The 20,295-nt window shown below is 31.8% G+C and overlaps 1 protein-coding gene across 2 annotated transcripts in view; it reads right to left on the minus strand.

Annotated features, from left to right (window-relative positions):
• The window catches only part of LOC145690313 (xanthine dehydrogenase-like), a 97,016-nt gene that overhangs the window by 46,755 nt on the left and 29,966 nt on the right, over nt 1–20,295 (minus strand). For both annotated transcript variants that reach the window (XM_081765091.1, XM_081765090.1), the window contains exons 4-10: nt 18,496–18,731; nt 17,428–17,666; nt 14,527–14,668; nt 11,677–11,844; nt 10,317–10,393; nt 8,936–9,029; nt 1,517–1,626 (exon numbers count right to left, since the gene is read on the minus strand). In XM_081765091.1, the coding sequence (XP_081621217.1) occupies nt 1,517–1,626; nt 8,936–9,029; nt 10,317–10,393; nt 11,677–11,844; nt 14,527–14,668; nt 17,428–17,666; nt 18,496–18,731 (1,066 nt within the window). The remainder of the gene's footprint in view (nt 1–1,516; nt 1,627–8,935; nt 9,030–10,316; nt 10,394–11,676; nt 11,845–14,526; nt 14,669–17,427; nt 17,667–18,495; nt 18,732–20,295) is intronic.

Consider the following 20,295-nt stretch of genomic DNA (forward strand, 5'->3'; position numbering starts at 1 on the left):
CGTTATTACATTGTCATATCATTTTAACAAGCTCTAATAATGAAGACCTCAGAGGATATAACTTCCGCTTTTATTTTTATCTCTATAATAACATCTTGTTGAAATAGGCAATAAGTTTAGCATACTTAATACGTACAAATATAGCCTCTGGATTCATGCATAGTAAAAGTAGAATTCCTTTTGCGGCTATAACTATACTGTGGTAAAGGAGCATATTTTCTATTATGATGACGTGCATTATTATTTGAGCAGTTAAATATTACTTGATTTACCTTTGGTACTCAGTGTGGGGTCTCAAGTTTAATCATGGTGAGTAAATATCGTGTCCGTGGATCTATCTTGGAATAATTCTGCTTCTTTCTATTTTCATTGTTTTAGTAATATACTCGTATAATCATTTCATTTTTATTTATCATTTGCTTTAGTTTACACGCCATTATTGTACGAATTTAAACCATAGATTTTATTCAATAATAATAATAATAATAATAATAATAATAATAATAATAATAATAATAATAATAATAATAATAATAATAATAATAATAATAATATGGAACAAGAAGAAGAAGAAAAAAAAAGAAATTAAAAACAACTCTCAAACTTATATGCTGTACTCTTTTTTCTTTTTTTTGTACAAATACGAATGATTTTATATATATAAATTTAATATAAATTTACTGAAATTTTTGAAACAATAGAAAATTTTGTAGAAACTAATAGCTTACAACATTTAATTTGATTTTGAATTTAGCGTCTCTTGCAGCAGCGTCTATATGAGGAGCAGACCTACAGCTTAACTTGAAAATGAAAATGAAATGAAAGTTTGAGTTTTACGTCCTACGGTTATGCCGGTTAGGCTAAAGGAGACGGTGATAATGAGTAATGAATGAAATGGTGGAATGAAGAAAGTGGGAGGAAACGGGAGAACCCCGAGAAAACCCACGCACACGGTGTTTGTCCACCACAAAGTTCACTTGGCGGGAGCAGGGTTTGAACCCGAGACCCCAAGCACCAGAGGTGAACGCTCTACCACTGAGCCACCGCGGCCCCCAGCTTAACTTGAGATCAAAGCACATGAACTCCCGGCAGAAATCGAAACCGGGTTTCCTACGCCAAAAGCGTGTATGCTAACCGCTTAGCCACGACGGAGCTCTTTAACACTTGAGTTACGATTTGTTCAATCACTTATCTTTTGAATGAATTATTAATATAATATAATAAATATGATTCAAAGAAAAAGATGAAATTGGTTAATCTATTTTTAAGTTACCGAGAACTAATTTTGGAAAGTTTATGAGAATCTTCTTTTGAAGTAGATTATTTAATCGTTCTAATATAATTTTTGGTGTTTAACATATTTGCTGAGATCACTATTCAAAATGTAATACAACTTTCAGGTCTTGAGAAAATTGTAAGGGTCGAACATACCATTTCATACTAAGCTGTAAACACAAAAGTTAGAAAGGAAATGTGTGACTTATACGTATAAAAATATAATTTTCTATTACATTACCTCACTTGTAAATGGAATAGTGACAGTCAATAAAATTTCATTTGGCTTAGCTGCATTCTTTTTCAAATCCAAAAAGAATGATTCGTCTAGATGCACGGTTCTCTCTCGTTCTAAAAGAAATTAAGGAAATGAAAAAAAAATCACATCGATAGGAAGACTTTTAATACAAAATAAAAAGGGGAAAATATTACTTACGCATCATTTTCAAATTATTTTTAAAAACACTGAAATTTAGTATATTAACCTTTATTGGTTAATAAGATAACAATTTGTATTAAGTAGATTATATTAATATATATATAAATTTTAATCTTATATTAATACCTTCAATTCAAATACTTCTATTGATACTTTTCCAATTTCAGCTTTTGTACGATTGACAATGGAGATGGTTTGAGTTTACAGATGTTAAAGATATGACATTTCAGCTGTGAGATGCCAGATCGCCTTACATCGGAGTCAATACACATGCAGAGCCAATTCTCCCGTATGTGCAAAACGTGTATTTGCACGGGGCGGCGGCAAAAAACTGGCATAAAGCATTTAAATCCAAAATGTACTATTTAGAATGGATATTTGTAGTTCAAAGGTAATTCCTGAGAAACTTACTGTAACTTTGTACATTCTCATCGTCCTACAACTCTTTTTATTGATAGTGTATTGTTATTACCATTTGGCGAACCTTTTATTTATTTATTTATTTATAATAGGTTTCAGATACAGCACTACAGGCCATTTTACACTGAAACATTTTAACATTTTGATAACAATTCAATAACAATTTGAGCTCAAGATGGTACAACACAACAACGACATTACAAAAATAGCTTATTTATAGATGATCTGAAAGTACTCATTAGAAAAAACGTCTACAGTTTCTGGTAACTGATTATAAGTACTGACAATTCGGTTTAGAAGGGACCTTTGGACAATATTAACTCTCGCCGCACGAGGGTAAAAGAGATCACTAGACTGTGTTGTTCTAGCAGGTACGCGAAAATTGATCTGACTTCATAACTGTTCACACGATATGTGGCCATTTACAATTTTTTGCAAAAATATTAAGTCAGAAATTTTGTTTCTCACTAGGGGAGGTTGGATATTGAGGAATTTTAAAACGTCATTTTTTGAAAGTGTTCGGAGGTGAGGTACTCGGCAGGATACAATGGCTAAAAAGAAAATAATTACGGAATTTATTTTTTTAAATGAGTAGGGCAGGCCATAGACCAGATAGGAGAACAGTACTCAATAGTAGGAACAACATATGACTTATAGATCAAGCTTAAGGAATTAGGATTTTTTATGTCAGTGAAGCGATAAAGGAGTCCCAGTCTTCTCATAGCAGTACAAGATATTGTTCTTATATGATTCGCAAAAGTAAGCTTACTGTCAATGATAGTAACAAGATCTCTGAAAGAGGAGACAGGATTTATGTTCTTATGACCAATTTTGTAAATGTGTTTTATAGGTTCCTCTTTTAGAGAAATCGTAAGAGAAGCACATTTTTCGATGTTTAAACCAAGTTTCCAAGAGTTACACCAGTTGAGAAGAATTGAAGCATCATGTTGAAGAGCAAGTGCATCGTACTCGGATTGAAGTTATCTGTAGAGTTTGCAATCATCAGCGAATAGAAGAATATTGGTAGAGCTGTTTGTGAACAAAGAAGATAGATCGTTCAAGTACAATAGGAATAGAAGTGGACCCAGAACACTGTCTTGAGGAACTCCAGAAGTTACGAGAATAAAATCATAAAAGTAACCTGAAACTGAAACTCGTTGTGTCTATTACTGAGATAGGTTTCCAGAAGGCTAAGTAGTTTGCCATGTATATTGAATCTAGAACTGAGTTTGTATATAAGAAGATGGTGTGGAAGAGAATCGAAAGCCTTACCCAGGTCCAAATACAAAATGTCAACTTGAGAATTTTCTGAGATGCTGTCCACATCATCGAACAGAAGAACAGATAAATTAGTAAGACAAGATTTTCCTGGCAAAAAGCTGTGTTGTGAGGAGTTTATAAATGAAGCAACAAATTGAAAGATCCTGTTTTTGATTATCTTTTCACAAACAAGTGAAGTTTTTGATTATCTTTTCATTAATGCTACTATAATTATGATGTAACGTATTTAAAATCGTGACTTTTAAAGTATGTTTTCTGTAGGAGGGGAGAAGCGGTGGCAAATGATACTGTTGCACTGGGCGCCAAATTGCCTGAGGCTGATCCTGTTGACATGTAATTTGACTATCTATGTAATGAAGCCATTATTACTCAGTTATCACTAATATATACAATACACCTATACCAGGAATCCCTACTTTTAATCTTAATCTTGTTACATGCGGAAACTTTTATCCACACTTAAAAAAAAGAAAAAGAAAAATCTTGGAAGGTATTGCCTGAAGAGTATGCAACCTGAAATAAAGATGCATTTTTTCAGTACCTCTGGCGGAAAGTTTTGAATTTCGTACATACGAAGGTGCTTGGAGAGGATGGCTTAGCCATTCGATCACTACTGTTTGTAACGTGCTTTTGTATAGCTCCATCGTGGGCCACCGGCTTTTAATGACCAGGACAAATATCTAACCTGGGAGACACGCCTTACAATGATAATTATTAAAGAAGGGAAAATAATTGAAGTTCATTCTATAGCAAAAGTTAGATATATTTTTTATAATAATTCTTGTCTATCGTATCAACGCGTATTTCAGACTACCAAAACAGAAATCTATATTTCAATAATTAAAGAGGTAATATAAGGCTATAGAAATAAAAGCTGATATAGCTATGAAATGAATAACTTTATAACAATAATGCAATCGAGTAATATAAACTGGAAATTGATTTGAACAAGAATAGTAATTTATAATAATTTGTCGATTGATATCCTGAAATATATATATTCAAAAACTGTTCTTGCAGTTAGTCTAATTGAGAAGTTTAACCCATCTGCAAAATATACCCTTTTATAATGCACTAATGTTATTTTACTTCTCAAATTTATATTTACGAACTTTCTAATAGGGCTTTGCCAAATAATTTAAATATACCTATTACTCCTCAATAAATTTAGACATTAAATGAGAGAAAATAACATACAAATACAAAAACTCACCTACTGCCTGGTATATACTATCTATTAATATATTCACCTCCAATTTAATTATTTTATGCACTACCACAGTAATTTTTAACCACACAATATCGTAAACAAGATTAACACTTTTCTGTAATTATGTAACATGCTTTTGAAATTATATACATTTCTTTCCATTGAAGAAACTGTTAAACTCACTAATCCTGACACTTGTAATGTGTAATTACGTTATAGTTGACTACAATAGAACAGATAGTGCTCACTTTCACAGTAGTGATAGAATGGCTAAGCGATCCTCTCCAAGTACCTTCGTAGGTACGAAATTCAAAACTTTCCGCCAGAGGCACTGAAAAAATAATCCTTTATTTCAGGTTGCATACTCCTCAGGCAATACCTTCAAAGATTTTTCTTTTCTTTTTTTTTAAGTGTGGATAAAAGTTTCCGCACGTAACAACCTGTTCCTTTTCTCCAGCTTTCTAATAGCTTTCATATACCCTTAAACCAAAATAAAAAGAATTGGGATTTCCGCCCACCCTAACACTCCTTTACTGTCCTAGTTTTCTTATTAACTTTTGTTAAGCAAATGGGCATAAAACCTGCTTTCTGGCAGAATATTATTGACGTTAAATTTAAATATTTTCTTCAAATACTATGCATATCTAAGTCCATAGATTTTGTCAAATCTGAGAGCTCATTCGGAAAGTATATAGGGTGTCTAGAGACAACAAGAAACGGGTTAAAGTTCGAAATAAATCAGATTACATGAGGGACAAACTCCTCATTCACACTCGCTTATAACACTCCTTAGGCAACAAAGTCATTTCTTTCAGTTACAACTCGCTTATCTTCACCTAGTGTGATATAAAAATTATTTTCAATTAAAAGTTCAAAATTTTGCGTATATTCAAGAATATAGCTATTATTATTATTATTATTATTATTATTATTATTATTATTATTATTATTATTATTATTATTATTATTATTAGAAACACTTTAGTCATTTTTATCAAATTTGAGACTTGTTACATGATCTAAAACATGGAAAAGCACCAGTTGTGAGTTAGATATCAGTGGAAATCATACAAAGTGGAGAACATGAAAGTTCAAGACAGATTGTATAAATTAACAACATTTATAAAGATCAGGGCCTCTAGATTTCAGAAGAGCAAGATAGTGACAATACCAAAATCAGTAGGTGCTGCGAAATGCGAGAATCACAGACCGATGTCCTTGCTTACGCGTGCTTAAAAAATCTTGAATATAATCTATATATGATTAATATAATATGAATATGATGGAATTTAAGATGAACTAAGTACTAGCTGATGACCAGTTTCGTTTCAAAAAGGAAACCGGAACAAGGGAAGCAATGCCCACATTAATACGATTGCTAGAAGAAAGAAGTCGAGAGGAAAAGCAACTTACGAAACATTTGCAAACTCGGAAAAAACGTTTGCTAATGCAGAATGGAACAAAATCTTCAAGATTCTTAAGAAATCAGTAATAAACTATAAGAAGTGAAGAATAATATATAACTTGTACAATCCGCGGCAAAAAACCTGCAACATGAGCATATAAGTTTATTGTGAAATAACGAAGTCCTTTGCTCCAAAATAAGTGTGTATGGGAGAAGGCCGAGGTTCATCCTGGCGTGATTCGTTCCACTTAGACGTTATGTTCATTCCCTGTGCTGTTAGGCGTAGTTTCACAATAAACTTATATCCTCATGTTGCAGGTTTTTTGCCGCGTATTGTACAAAGAACAGAAGGTAACAGTTAAGGCGGAAGAAGAGAGAGAAGAAGCAGCAATTCAGAAAGGGGTTAGATAAAGATGCTCATTGTCACCAATTTTGTTTAAGCTCTACACTGGAACAGCAACAAAATAAATCAAGGTTACCCGCAGTCTAGGAATAACTGTTCGTTGGCAGAAAATACATTCAATTAGATTTGCAGACGATATCGTAATATTGGCCAACAGTACAGTGAGAAAAAAATAGAGGCAGGTCTAAATAGTATACAACAGGTACTTAGCAACAAATCCAATATGAAGATCAACAAGAGTAAAACAAAAGTTATGAGATATGCTAGAAAAGAAGCAAGAAAACTTACGATGAAAATAGGTGATTACCTGGTGGAAGAAATGCAAGAACTCTCAGTTAGGGAGTAAAATAACAAGCGGTAGTAAGTGCGAACAAGATGTAAAATCCAGAATAGCTCTGGCGAAGAAGACATTTCAAGAAAAACTGAAGTTTCTATCCTGAAGCATCGGCACAGAACTGAAGAAACGGCTAATGAAAGAATACGTGTGGAGTAGTAGGGTATTGTAATGGATGTAAGACATGAACACTAGAAGAGGAAAAAACGGAGATGGGATGTCTTTAAAATATGGTGCTATAGAAGAACGTCAAACATTAGATGTGTGAACAAGATACGAAATGAAGAGTATTGGAAATTGTAGAAGAAAATGGTATATACTGCAGAATATTTAGAAAAGATGGGATAAGATGATTGGATACCTTATGAAACATGCACGAATCACGTTAGCAGCTATGAAGGGAATTGCAGAAGGAAAAATTCCTAGAGGAAGGCCACGATTGAAGGATATGGACCAAATAATAGAAGATATAGGGAAGAATAGCTACAGCCCCAGAATAAGGAAAGGTGGAAAGCTGCATCAAAACAATCGACAGATTGCTGACCTAAGATGATGAGATAGACTTACTGAAAACAGTCTTTTTTTTTTCTTTCTTTAAAAATTCCAAAGTCAGTGGCTTATGATGATGTTTTGACTTAGGCTATCCCTGAAGAAAATAAACTTAATTTTTTCGAAACGGATCAAGTAAATACTTTGCAATCAATTAATATGAATGCTATGTCATGACCGATAGAGAAGTTTGATAGACTTAATATATTATCATTATTATTATTATCAGTACTCTTTTTCTAGGAAAAAAAGGTGCTGGTAATCATCATGATCGTCTTAGTCTAAGTGTTCTGATTGGCTGCAAAGGGAAGCGTAAAATGAAACAAGTAAAAGAAAATAGCAGGTTCTACCATCTATTGATCGCATTACTTTTTGGATCAAAAGATCCAATATATTTCAATCAAAAATATTCTTGTACGCCTTATATCTGGAGAACTACATATAGTGTAGCCAAACTCAAACTATCACTTAACTCAGTATGATATGCTTATTCCTTAAAAAATACGAAAACTCGATTTAGGGGCCGTTCAAAAATGTTGTGACCCCTGATTCAAAAACTAATTATTGGCCAAGACCGCAATTTTTTGTTGTTTTTTTTTTTTTCTTATCATTCCTAAAATTCTTGGCCAAGATCGCAATCTTTTGATCCATTTTTTGGGGTCATTCCTAAAATTCTTGTTAAATTCATATAATATACTCTTGCTTTAGTCTTCAAATCGATTTAAATAGAACCATTCACTTCGTAAATAGAAAAATTAAAAGAAAATGACTAGAGAAATCGATTTTTCAGGAAAAGAAATGTCAGTACTCAGTGGTGTTCCATATAGACAAAAACACATCCTGGTTTTTATTATTATTATTTTTATAGAATAGTGTATTTACATTTTCAACAAAAACTATCATATTAATTTATCTTATAATTTGCAATCCAGAAATCGTACGCAAATCAGAATAAATGAACTTGCAAATCGTATGCAAATCACTGTGACAAGAGACTAACACTTTTTTACAGTAGTATTGAAAATTATTTATATTCCATGTGGATCAACTTAGTTTAGTGAATGTAGTGATTTTCACTTCCAATTGGAGAAGGGTTTTAAGTCTGTCTTTACCAGTTCTTTTTAAAAAGCTTGGATAATGCACTATTGATAACAAGATCTCATATTTGTCTTTAGTTCGTGCCATAGAGGCCTTTGAATTAAAGTTGATAACTTCATAGGATTTTGGTAGTATATATTACCCTGTTTAATGTTCTAGTTATACTAAAAGAACTACAAATTATAAAATAATGAAATGTCGTTTATCAAACTTCAATATTTGACCAAAATACCCAAATATTTGACTTTTAGATTTATGGTCAGTTACTTACTAGGAGCGATATTCTTTTAAATAAAATAATATTATTTTCTTGTTTCAATTCTAGAATTGTTTCATAGCTTCACAATAAACTAATTTAAATATCTACAAAAATAACTAATGTCTTATGTCATTGGCTATAAACATGAATAAAGTGGGAAAGGATTTAAGTACCAACATGTACTTATGTGAGCTTTATTAATATTTTTGTGTTGATTGCGAGAAAATGTAACAGCATATAAAATAGTAGAGAATTTACTTACCTGCACTTTTAAGCACCGCTGTACATCCAGCTGCCATGAATAGAGTATTCAAGTCAGAAATTGACTTCAAAGTAAATATGTTACCAGCAACAGCCTTAAGTTATAAGAATATATAATTAATAAATCAATTACATTAATTGCAACTAACACTATAATTAAATTTCTTTTTAATTATTAAGTATCAAATGCAGCCTGAAAAAGTAGTAATAACATAGTTTGAGCGATTGTTCAATGATACAGCAATCATACAGAAATATCAGTAGACCTTTTCAGAAGCAATTTAAACCCATAAAAAGAGTTAAATTCTCCAACTGGTAGGGAGTTAGAATAAGTCTATAGTATTTATCGAAAGAAGCGTTGTACATATAAATCGGAAGAACGTTATGTTCAATTATCCTCATTAGATTAATTAATTTTACCCACATATTTTCATTTGAGAGTCCGAACATAAAGTTGTAGAAAATGAAAAACTCTAAGGGAACTCACGAAAATTGTTTCCCATAACAAACCTACATGTCCTGTAATTGATTTAGGGTTTCCTCATACTAGAGTAAACATTTTAGTAGGTTATCTGAGTTTATGGTGGAAACACATCGTATCCATGAATTTCCCGGGATTCTCCCGTTCCCTCTTACTTGTCATTCTACCAATCCTTTCACAATCATTAGCTTTCATTAATTAACCTCAACACTTTGTTTAAAATAAAACTAATGTTACGGATGCCTTATTATACTTAACATCTATATACAAAACGGGAATAATTATTACTATGCACAACCGATTATGGTTACTAGTACCAATATAGAAAAGAAGAAAGGCTTCAAAAATACGAAATACAAAATCGCGTAGATGTGATATAATTTTTGAGGCATGGTGACGATTATGGTATTAAACCTATTCTACATTAACAATATTTATTATTACTCACAATAACAACAATAATTTGAAGTAAAATCAATAATTACTTATATCCCATTCAAAAATAATTGCTCTTGCTTAATCAAATTTACTTCTAATAAGAACTCATCTGTATGCCGTGGAAAGAAATTCCTGGTCACACTACTGCATTCACGTTCATGTGTGGATCAAGAATCCAGATTTCATGTTACAAGTACTATATCAAAGTTGTGTTCAAAGAACTTTTTAAAAATATATTTTCCTTATTTTACATTCCATTAATTATTGTGTTATTAGTAACTACTTGTCCCTATTAACCGTCATGTCAGAATGTTGAAACGTTAAATTAAACTACAAATAACAAGTTTGATATTGTTAAATATATTACTTTCTTAAAATTCATCTGTATTTCTTCAAAATATAAGAAAAGAAATAATGATTTTTGTGGCCTTTAACAAATATAAGAAATGAACTTTATACTTACTGCTACATTTTTTATTTGTTTCCCAGCAAACAATTCAAAAATTTCCAGAATAGCATTGAATATACGTGTTTTCTCTTCTGTAAACAGACACATGGAAGATAAGAAAATAAAATATAACTTCTCAGCTTATCTTTTCTCTTTTTTGAAATATCACAATAAAATACTTATTTTAATAGCAAAAATTTACTATTATTTCCTTCGTTCATACCATTTATTATTAAACCTAATATTGATTATTTTAAAAATATAATAAACGAGATAGGATATGTAATTTAATCTATTTTATTTATAATTTAAAACAATTGTAAGCAAATATATTACTATTATTTTAAATATAAAGTAATTTGTTAGCTCTTAATAATCTAATCAATTACGTTCGATAATAATCCAATACTCTCCTGTCGTTTTAAGTTTAATGTTAAAGTGTTGGAAAATGTTATAAAATGTCTAGAAAATGTTAAAAATTTTAAGTGACAGCAAGAAACACATACTCAATGTTCAAGCTATTTTCTGATTTACAATATATATATATGTTTACATTCAACTTTCAAATGTTTTACTTTTCACTTAGTAGTACATTTTAAAAATTATGCGAAATTAAAAAATATTTTGAGTTAATTTTTAAAAATTGACTTGTCTGTATTACGAAATGTATTATTATTATTATTATTATTATTATTATTATTATTATTATTATTATTATTATTATTATTATTATTATTATTATTATTATTATTATTATTGTAATTCTTACAAAATAACCCTGTGTAAATTGTTGGACAGTCTCATTCAAAAGTGCAATATTTATTTTTCTTTGAAAAGAGAGTTTCTCAACCATGTAGATGAAGAGTTTAATTAAAAGTTTGTGATAAATATTTAAAAGGAACGAAAAAGAAGCCCAATTAAATTCCGTAACTCTACACAATTAATGCAGATACTCCCAAAAGTTTTTTGTTTTAATGATACGATCCACCTAAGAAATAATAATACAATTTGAACGTCTTTGCTTCCTTATTATCTCGAAACTTCGTGTTTATTTCTCAAGAATTGCTTTACTTAGTCTATGACGAGAAATCTATTAGTAGCATTCACCTACTAGCTATCACAGTGAATTTTTTTTATTGTATTGCTATCCTTCACAGTAGGCTAACGAAAGTAATTCAATTTGATGTCTAGTTTCAAGGAAAGTGCTCTATATAAATCTAATAAAAGGAAACGCACAAAAGATGAAACTAAAAATAAAAGATTCAACCATATCCAGAGGCTTGATATCAATATACTGTTATCTTACTCTGTAAATGAATGAAGGTTCGTAATAAACTATATTTTGAATACACCATAAAATGTAAGTTTCACAAACCTGGCAGAGACTCAATAAGTTGTTGTAAATGCTCCTCAAGCTCTGACAAAGTCACTGACCCTCCAACTACCAATCCATCTTTCGTTACTGAAATCTTTCTTAATTCGGACACCATAACATTGGAGATTAGAACTGGGTAAATGGATCCTTCATACTTGGTGTCAATAGCTAGGGAAAAAAATAAAGTTTACAGGTATGATTATACTATAATTTCCATGTTATATTTTAAGATATTATTTATTATTTTGATAAAGAAGCTTTGAAATATGATATATCTTCGTGCCTTTGTCAATTCGATTTAGCACATTGATTTATGTACGAAAGCATTGTCTTAAATGAAGGAGAATTTTAAGGTTCTAATTTTATTGTTTCTCCCTACATAGTAAGAGATATAAACCTCTTTGTACTATTCAGACAATGCAAAACCACGCTCAGGAATTCTAACTATCATACTACTTACAGACTTCTGTAATTCCTGAATTTTTAGAGTTCCTTCTTTTCAAACTTTCGACTCTCCCCCTGGAACCTTTGTTGCGGAGGTTAAAAACAGGAAGCAAAAAAGTAGAAACATCAAGGAATAAAAAGGAATGGAGTTACCAAGGGAAGAGTTGTGTTGTATACAAAACACGTTGTCTAGTGCGTCAGTGATCTTCAGATGAGGTGGATGCAAACTAAAATATGGCGGAGTCAATTTGTGTGCCTTTCCTGTTCCTTGTTGGAAGGTTGCCAACTCATTTTATTATTTTCATTGTCATGTCAATGCTCTGACAATTTTGTAATTACCGCCTCCGTCCCTTTGTCACTTAACCATCCTTTGTTTAGATTTAATTTTGTTTTCTTGATTTTTTTAACGAATAAATAAATTTTCAAAATCCAGTCTCTCTGATTCATTTCTAGCTCCAAATACAATTTTTGCATCTTCTACCCGTTTTTCCGTTTTCGTTTTAATATTTTGATAAATCTGATACCGAATTTTCCGCTTTTGAATCTCTAATGTGTTCCTTTCCTCGGACTTTTAAATTTCTTTTAGTTTTGTCTATATAACTCTGTGGGCAACTGCATTTTATTTCGTAAATACCCGATTTGTATTTAAACTTCAGAAACTCTAAAAAAAATTCAGGAGTTACAGAAATCTGTAAGTAGAGTGACTCTTTATACTAATTCTCAATACCACCATATCAGAGTGAAATCATCAATTCAGTTTTATCATATCAACCTTCAGAGGTATTTAACGAAATCTCAAACTTATTATTTTAATAATTAAATGAAATAATATTTTGAAATCAATAATAGAGCTATGTATGAACGTGTATAAATACGTCTGATTTCGGTATGAAATTCAGAAATTTATTTTTAATGGTAATATGTATATATAAGGTATTACTTTTCCTTTCTACTTATGTTAGATAGCAAATTATTTCACATTCAAATATCCTTAATGTTCAGAACCAATTCATAATTCATTACATATCCCTCTCCTCCCCGTTAAAGTGATGTATATAGTATTGAAATGATCTGTGCAGTATTAAAGTGATATGGTATCCTATATCTTACTACTTTCGGGGAACGAAAAGAAAGAATAAAATATCGTGTCATGAAAAAAATCGAATTAGAGATTTCAAGGATTTACACGTTTTATGGCACATAGATACCGAAAAAGTGATTTTCGACATTTGTCCGTCTATTCTTCCTGATGTATATTCACCTAGAGGCCATACTGCTCAACATACCGAGACTAAATTTTAAACTTAAAGTTTTTATGTGATTTTCCAGGGGGAAAGGTTCGAATTTCTTCGTACTCCTAAAATTAACAGTAGTTTGCTGAAGGGTGAAAATCAATATTTGCGATTTTCTCAAAAATGGATCTAAAAGTTTTGTTCATATTTCCTAAATAAAAATTTCATTAATGACTTGACAATACCACATAACTCCTTTGTCCTGAAAAAAATACACAAGAGGTAGTTCATAGTAGAGCTGAGTTCTTTTTGGACAATTTTCCAAAAAAATGACAAGTGATTTTGTTCATATCTCATAAATAAATGTGTCATTAATAACCTGACAATATCGCATAACTTATTTGTCCTGTAAAGATCTACGGCGGCTAGTTTATTCTTGGGAATGTTTTTTTTTTTCTTTACTACTTTCTCGTAAACGACTCAGGCGAATTTGTTCATATTTTGTAAATAAATATTTCATTAATATTCCTATAATGTTGCATAAATTACTTCCGTAGAGAATATCCACAAGGGTAGTTTACTCCTGGGTGAGTTTTATGGCAATTCTGTAAAAAACGACTTTTGCGATTTTATTTTATATACAAATATTTCATCAGTAACTTTAACATATTAAATCACTCATTTTTTTTTTTCATGGAAAAATCTAGAAGGAGTAATTTAGTTTTGGAAGTGTTTTCTTTGGGTAAAATTTTCCAATAACGCCTTACAATTTTGTTCGCATTTCACAAGAAAATGTTTCATTAATAACTGCACAACACCAAGATTTAGTTTAAGAAACTGGAGCGAGAAAGTTTAGTACGGTGGCCCGTACTTTTTACTATACTGTATTTGTGACACTAAATACGTTTGTTATTAGTTATATAGGTAACAAATATACACATATTGCGTATACTTGCGACCCTTTTGTCGTATTATGTATTGTTATGGTAAAAGTCTTGGTAATATCGAATTTATAGTTAGCCTTCACAAGAAGTGTTGCTAAGTGGGGACTAAAACAGATTATCAGTTTGTTAGATTGTCCATGCCCAAAATCTTCTTACTATTGATTATATTGGTGATTACAAATTGAAAAATGTATTTCGCAGATTTACAATTCCAAGTAAAATATATATACCTAGTTCTGTATTGCCAGAAACAAGTTGGGCGTGCGGATATTTGCTCTTAAAAAGTAGCAAGTCATTCAGTGTTACAGGTCGAAACCAAGTTACTCTGCTGCCTTTGATGATCAACGTCTGATTATCGTATTCGTCAGATAACTGTAAATTAAAACACAAATTTAAACAAAAGGCAAAATTATATTTACTATCAAAATTGTTAGTACAAAAAAAGTGTGTACTAATATCATTGTAATTACCCAGTTCAAAATATCACATACTTTTTAATAATATTTATGTACATCTAATATTTTTTCTGTTTGTATATATTTAACAAAGTGCTTTCGGTTAGCTGAATGACTAATATGCTTTTGGCCTCAACTTCAATTTCTAACTAGAAATTTAACTTTCGTTGGTCAGGAAGTAATTTTGGAACTAAAACTAAAGAAATAATTATTATCCAAATGACAAATAACGTTATCTACTTAATTAATAATGCTACTATTTAACTTAGGAATTCAGAAAAATAAACTATTTTCTTAGTGTACAAACTATGACTAAGAAGGAAGAAAGCTCATGAATTTTTGTTTCATACCTTGGTGATCCGCTATTTCACTCTCTTAATGACTCGTGTTTTTACTGTTCAACTTATTTTTAATACTCTATAAAATGATGTTGCACTAGAAGGCTAGACTATATATTAACGATAAATACAATTCAGCAACTTAAATAAATCCCTCAAAGTGTTGTCACAGACTATGTTAAACTCGTTTATTAAACTTTTGTCTGTAATTGTACTTTTAGTTCATTACTCTTCAAAATGACTTGCAAAAGATAGTTTAAAAAACTTTAAATATTTCAAAACGCATTTATGATTAAATTAAAAATTCTTCACCTATAAAAACTGCTTTGTGATTCTGTCTAATTTTTTTTTCCAATTACCAAAGTCAACTACGGTACCTTACACAACATCATTGTGTAAGTTCGTGCATTGGCAAACATGATTATAGAAGTATATTCCTGTAGGTACACGTACCTACTATTTTACCATAAATACAGTAAGTGCATGACCTCAGCATTAGTAAAAAATATTTAAAAAGATAAAAGAAAATTAAAAAAAACTACTTGGATTCTGTAAGTCGTAGCACTGCAACGTTAAACGATAAAAAGAAAACTCCGTATCCAACTTTAAAGCCAACCTAAACATTAAAGCTATATTTAAAAATGCTAAAGTGTGTCGTCTACAAGACTTGTGTTATACCAACATCACGAAGTCTAAGATATGTACTCACTCCATATTTTTCATAGTACGATACTTAAAACAATTCTACAAACACAAATAAACGAAATTTACATGCATTAAAATCATTCTCCAAAACTCGATTTTTTTCATTTCACCATAAACAAAATATTAATAAATATTGGTGTAGAAAAATATCAATGCCTAGATTTCTAAACAAAAAGTTAATTATTGCTATAACTACAATACCTCTCCCATACTTCCTTTAATATGTTAATATATCATAAATAATTCATAGCATAACCGCAATGGGAATACCATACTAAGAAATACTTAGATACATGCATATGTACAATCAGGGACGGAGTTACAAGTGAGATAGAGTACGCTGAAGCCTCCGTAAAATTGTTTCAGTCCCCTTGCGGCCCCTGTCAGCTCTCCACCATATTTGTACAGACACTGAGTTATTGGAAATGTAATTTAATCCTTCAGTTTTACGTCTCACGATTATCCCGGCTAGGCTAAAGGAGACGGCGTTGATGAGAAATGAATGAAATGGTGGAATGAAGGAAGTCTGAGGAAACGGAAGAACACCGACCAAACCCACGCACACAGTGTCTGGCTACCACAAAGTTCACTTGGTGTGAGTTGGAATCGAACCAGGGACCCCACGCACTAGAGGTGAATGCTCTACCACTAAGCCACCGCAGCCCCACACGGAATATTGGAGTGTGAACATGTCCAAAGTATGGAATGGAATCTGTAAAGGCAATGAAGTATGCAATGTGTTTGTTTGTTTGTTTGTTTGTTGAAGTTTAGCGTCCCTTTTCACTACCAAGGCTATATGAGACGGCAATCTACAGTACAAGGTGATATTAGAACCACCGCGGTGCACCGTAATGCGTTCAAATTTTCTGATACTTTCCCAATGGGAATCGAAATTCACTTTTGGTATAGATCAATTTTTGACTTGCTTAAGAGCTGTAAGTAACATTTTTCATGCACAATTTCATGGCTATAATTTAGAGCTTAAATGAATATTTCGATATACCCGCTTTTGATACACAATAACTTTTTGCCACATCAAAATATTCTGTATGTCCGCTATCATTCCTGAAGTGTTACAACAAAACCTTAGTAACACGTAGTACATGGTGTTCGCTATTAACGCGAAAAGTCTAAGTTTGATTTTCGGTGATAGTATATATGCTTCGAATTCCATGCTTAATTTCTTATGAGTATATAAGTTTGGTTCTGTATTGGATTAGTAAATTTAATCAAAACATTAATACAATATGTTTGTTAACGTTAAGTTCACGTTCAAGTTTCTTTCAGCACTCGATTCATTTCATTCTACTGCTATCAATGCACACGGCAATAAAAAAAATATCACTTTTTAAACCAATCTATGCATGATCGTATAATCATGTTTGAAAATAATGCAATGCTCTCGTGACATTTATGAGTCATATATTCTAACCTAAGAGAGCAAGTTTCAAAATTAAAACATAAAAAACTCCTAGAGGAACAAGAAAGAAGACTATCAACTTGTCTAGTGTTTCAAAAGGTGTAAATATGTGATTTTCGAAATGTAAATATTGATTACATATCATTTTTAAATGACCGCACAATTATTAAGACAAACTACAAGGTCAAAGATGACAATAAAAATTAAACTTACCTGTAACTCAGGTGGAAAAATGGGTTCTTGTGAAGGGTCATAAGGCACAAAATGTGTTATTCTAAACAACTGCGATGCTTCCTTTCTGTCTTCACCTCCACAACACTGTCCCTTGTTACGGCAGCAATTTTGCCCAGCTGGACAGCCATTAACATTATTTGGCGCTGAATCTTCTTCATGTGTAAAAGTCTTGAATGACTCGATAATGGCTCTGTATCCAGTGCAACGGCAAAGATTTCCTATTAATTAAAGCAACTTAAATAAATCCAAAAATAATACCATAAGAATTTAAAACAGCTAGCGAGAAGATACGAATGATCATTATACTGATATCTCAAACTGTAGTAATATAATAGCTTAGGCCCGATGAAAAAAAATGTGGATTAATGACTTCGAACTATATTTTCTCTCTCTTTTTTTTTTCTCTCTCTCTCTCTTTCCTTTCTTTTAATGTGTCAAATTTTATGTTTGCGTAAACTCTAAATTTCGTACAAAATTTCTTAATATACGATATACAGAGCTCCAATTTGCTACTAGTATTGTATCAAGCTATGTTGTAATCAAATAGTGAATTGATTAGAATGAACAATTCAACATGTAAATAAATCATTACGGTATTGTTGACAGGAAAAATACAATATACAGTACATTAATCTAATTTAACAAAACGAGAGCTTTGATTTGTTAAACGTATTCGTTTGTGAATATTCATTCCAAATTTATTTATCCCATTTTAGAACATTTTTACGGTGTTCTAGTTTTAATTCCAGTCATGAAGTCACGAAGGCCAAGTCAATGCCAGTGATGTTGAAGCTAATTTTAATTATAAAAATAAGGAGGTAATCCTTCTTCTCCAATGGGAAATTCTTTAATGGGTCCAATTGAAATTGAGATTATAATATAAATAGCTGTTATTCATTCAGTAAAAACTATTTGAACAAACATGAATTAGTGTGTTTTATTGCCTAAGATGTATTGTTAAGAATAGTTCATAATTTTTCATTAAGATTCGTATGAATTTAGTACAAAACTTCAAGCATATACGTATAACAAAATTCACATACTTACCTTTGAGAGTAGACTCCAGATCTCTGTTGTTGGGACTGGATTTCCGTCTCAGTAATGCATACATGGACATCACCATACCAGGAGTGCAGAATCCACATTGCGAGCCATGAGCTTTGGCTATTCTTTCCTGAATAGGATGCAATTTGGTTCTGGTATTTCCAATTCCTTCTACAGTAGTTACTGCCAGACCATGTACAGCGCATATTGGAGTCAAACAGGCGTTTATTGCTAAATGACTAAAGTTATGGCTCAAGAAATGCCAATATCTTAATTTTGTCTCAGTTCATACATATTTACATATCACAAAATATCCCTGTAACTATTGTAATGGTACATAACTTTAAGCTTAAAAACTGACTTTGAAAGAGAAAAGATATACGACACAATAAAGTAATTAGAATTATATCATACAGGTAATAGTCATACCCTTATATATAGTAGTTTAACAATCGAAATTTTATCGAACTGAATGGAAATCTGATTCTCATTTATTCTGGGTCCTGATTCGTCAAAATCTATGATAATTCTTCCTCTGTAAGTCCTCATAAAAAAAACTAAAACACTCTATGGCCTATGGAACCCGGAGGTTCAATGCCGCGTTCACAAAAGCTCTCCACTGACTTCTATCCTTAGCTAACTGCATCCAGTTTCTACTCTGTATTCCAATCTCTGCGAGATCCATCTTAATATTGTCCTCCCATCTGCGCCTAGGTCTTCCTAATGGTCGTTTTCCGATTGGTCTTCCAGTCAAGACTTTGAAAGCGTCTCTACTTTCTTCCATTCTAGCTACATGACCCGCCCATCTAAGCCTCCTAGACTTGACGACCCTACCAATGTTGGGTAAACCATATAAATTATGTAGTTCCTCGTTATGAAGTTTCCGCCATTCCCCATTCCCGTTTCTCTTGGGTCCGAATATTCGTCTCAGGATCTTGTTCTCAAATACTTTCAGTCTGTGTTCTTCCCTCAGAGTAAGTGACCATGTTTCGCAGCCATACAGAACTACAGGCATGATTATTGTTTTGTATATTTTAAGTTTCAAATTCCTCGACAGAACTCGCGACAAGAGATTTTGAACCGAATAGGAACACGAATTCCCTGCTTTTAGTCGACATTTAATTTCTCCGTGAATATGATTTTCCTCTGTTAATATTGATCCTAGATATTTGAAAGTATCCACTTTATCAAAAGTATTATTTAGTATTTTAACGCATCCATAATTTGCTGTATTCCGGTCCCGACGCACTTCCATGTATTTAGTTTTCTCTGCATTTACTTCTAAACCCATGTCCCTGCAAGCGTTTAATAAGATCTCTGCATTTCTTTCTATTGTTCTCCTATCACCTCCTATTAAATTTACATCATCAGCATATGCCATAACCTGGTGAATACCGTTCAACTGTAAGCCCTGGTTGCTATCTTTGATTTTCCTTATAGCGTATTCCAAAACGAAGTCAAATAATAATGGCGACAACGCATCTCCTTGTTTCAGGCCATTTTCGACGTGAAAGCTCGTGGACAAAAAATTTCCTACCCGGACTTTACTTTGGGATTCATTTAAACATATCTTAATTAATCTAATTAGCTTTCTCGGTATTCCAAGTTCTGCAAGAACGCTGTATAATGTTTCTCTCCTAACCGAGTCGTACGCCTTTCTAAAATCAATAAATAGTTGATGTACCGGGGTATTGTATTCCCACTTATTTTCGAGTATTTGGCAAATGGTAAATATTTGGTCGATAGTTGATCGATTTCGTCTAAATCCGCACTGATAATCTCCAATAATTTCATCTGCGTATG

The sequence above is a fragment of the Thermobia domestica genome, chromosome 7 (assembly GCF_964235325.1).
Source record: "Thermobia domestica chromosome 7, izTheDome1.hap1.1, whole genome shotgun sequence".
NCBI lineage: Eukaryota > Metazoa > Arthropoda > Insecta > Zygentoma > Lepismatidae > Thermobia > Thermobia domestica.